Source organism: Geospiza fortis, unplaced genomic scaffold (assembly GCF_000277835.1).
Source record: "Geospiza fortis unplaced genomic scaffold, GeoFor_1.0 scaffold241, whole genome shotgun sequence".
In the NCBI taxonomy this organism is placed as follows: domain Eukaryota; kingdom Metazoa; phylum Chordata; class Aves; order Passeriformes; family Thraupidae; genus Geospiza; species Geospiza fortis.
The window spans coordinates 1,220,834-1,223,191 of record NW_005054491.1 but is presented as its reverse complement, the minus strand read 5'-3'; the positions used below and the strand labels follow the sequence as shown (position 1 = coordinate 1,223,191).

At 69.5% G+C, this 2,358-nt stretch overlaps 1 protein-coding gene across 1 annotated transcript in view; it reads right to left on the bottom strand.

The window, feature by feature from the left end:
- The window catches only part of SLC5A5 (solute carrier family 5 member 5), a 7,383-nt gene extending 5,336 nt beyond the window's left edge, over window positions 1-2,047 (bottom strand). Inside the window, exons 1-5 of the mRNA XM_014310167.1 lie at window positions 1,691-2,047; window positions 1,114-1,209; window positions 718-769; window positions 553-621; window positions 100-274 (exon numbers count right to left, since the gene is read on the bottom strand). Coding sequence (XP_014165642.1) covers window positions 100-274; window positions 553-621; window positions 718-769; window positions 1,114-1,209; window positions 1,691-2,047 — 749 coding nt within the window. The remainder of the gene's footprint in view (window positions 1-99; window positions 275-552; window positions 622-717; window positions 770-1,113; window positions 1,210-1,690) is intronic.
- Between the last annotated feature and the right edge of the window lie 311 nt (window positions 2,048-2,358).

Below are 2,358 nucleotides of genomic sequence, written 5' to 3'. Positions count from 1 at the left end.
GTGACCCCAGAACCCGGGGAAGGGGGTGAAGGGCTGGGGGTGACCCCCAGAACCCCAGGGCAGGGGGAACGGGGTCCCGCGGGGTTCGGGGGGACCCACTCGGCGAAGTTGAGCCTGGAGCCGTTGCTGGCGATGCTCAGCACCTCGGCGGGACCCCCCACCAGCAGCGACCCCCGGATGGCGATGGCGACAAAACCCGCGAGCATCACAAACACCTGGAACACGTCGGTCCAGATGACAGCCTTCATCCCGCCCTGCGGCACAGCGAGCGGGGCTGAGCGCCCGGACACCCCCGGGACAGCCAGGGACACCTCGGGACACCCACAGGACACCCTGAGACACATCCAGGACACCTCGAGACCCCCTCCGGGACACCTCGGGACACCTTGGGACCCTCCGGGACACCCCCAGGACACCCCACTACCCTCCGGGACACCCCCGGGACAGCATGGGACACCCCATAGGACACCTCGGGACCCCTCGGGACACCCAAGACGCCCCGGGGACACCTCGGGACACTCCCCAGGACCCCCCCCCAGCCCCCCCTGCCACGATGGTGGGTGTAGAAGGTGCAGATGGCCCCCGTGGACAGCAGCGATGCCCAAATATCCAGCCCGGTGACTGAGGGAAGAGGGGACAGTGCTGAGGGGGGGAATTGTCACCTGAGGTGGGGGGACACAGGGACGGGGAGAGCTCCCCCCCCGAGCCACCGCACACCTTGGTTTAGGATCAGGGCGGGCGCGTAGATGACGATCCCAGTGTAGAGCATCTGCGGGAAGAGGGGGGCTCAGGGTCCCGAGGGGGGCTCAGGGTCCTGAGAGAGGGGCTCAGTGCCCCAAGAGGGGGCTCAGAATCCTGAGGGGGGACTCAGAATCCTGAGAGGGGACTCAGGGTCCCGAGGGGGCTCAGGGTTCCGAGGGGGGCTCAGGGTCCCCTCGCAGGTGACACGGTTTTCTCTCGGCGCGGTTTTCTCTCCAAACAGCGCTCCCGCCGCGCCGCTCTCGCTCCGAGCCAGCCCAAACACCAGCACGGGGCTCAGGGCGCTTCCCAGGGGCTCAGGGCACCGCCCGCGCTGTCCCCGCGCTGTCCCCGCCGCCACCGCCGCACACGCACCGTGGCCACCACGTACTGCACGGTCCCGCACAGCCGCACGCTCCGGTCCACTGTCCCGCACAGCCGCACGCTCCGGCTGAAGCGCCGCTCCAGGTACTGCGACAAGGACAAGGACAAAGAGCGCACCGGGGCCACCCCGGAGTGAGCCCTGAGCAGGGGCTGGGGGGACCCCCAGAACCCCAAGGCAGGAGGGGAGCGGGGTCCTACGGGGCTGCGCGGGGACACCCGGGTCACCCCAGGACAGCCAGGGACACCTCGGGACCCCCGGGACACTCCCCGGGACACCTTGGGACACCTCGGGACACCTCCAGGACAGTCGGGGACACCTCGGGACCCCCGGGACATCTCCTGGGACACCTCGGGACATCTCGGGACCCTCGGACATCCCCCGGGACACCTCGGGACCCCCGGGACATCCCCCGGGACACCTCGGGACCCCCGGGACATCCCCCGGGACACCTCGGGACGCCTCCGGGAGCGGGGTCCGCACCCCGCGGGGAAGGGTCTCATCCGCCGAGTTGAGCCCGGAGCCGGCGCCTCGGCGGGACCCCCCCAGCCGTGTCCCCGCCGTGCCCACCTCGTAGGTGCTGGTGAGCCCCAGGCGGTAGAAGACGGGCAGGAAGAGCTGCGCGGTGAGCGCGCTGTTGATGAGCTGCGCCAGGCACATCCAGAGGAATTTGGCTCCGTAGCGGAACGCCTCGGCCGGCACCCCCAGCACCTGGATGGCCGACATGAAACTGGCGGACAGCGACAGCCCCACGGGCAGCGCCGACATCCTCCGGCCACCCGTGAAAAAATCCTCCGAGGTTTTCTGGCCGCCCTTGGCCAGCCCGTGGAAGAGCCCGATGGCCGTGGAGATCAGCAGCATCAGCGCGAACACTCCGTAATCCCACGGGCTGAAGGTGAGGTCCCGCACGTCCTGGGGTCCCTGCATGGTGGCTTTAGGGTGTGGGGGACCTCAAATGGGGCAGCTGCGGGAGCGACTCGGCGCGGGGTTAGGCCGGGGCTCGGCGGCAGCGGTGCATCCGAGGTGGGGAGACTGGAGAGGGAGAGAGAATTCCTTGGAATGGGAGCGCCGAGCGGAAAGCAGGAGAGGGGAGCGGGGTTTTGTGTCGCACCCCGTGCCCTCTGTGCCCCTCCCCAGGCGGAGGCTGTGCCAAGGGGTGCCAAAGGGCAGAGTCCGAGGAGGAACAGCCAGAATTTGGCCGGGGAATTGCCACCGATCCTTCCCCGGTTCGGCTGGTT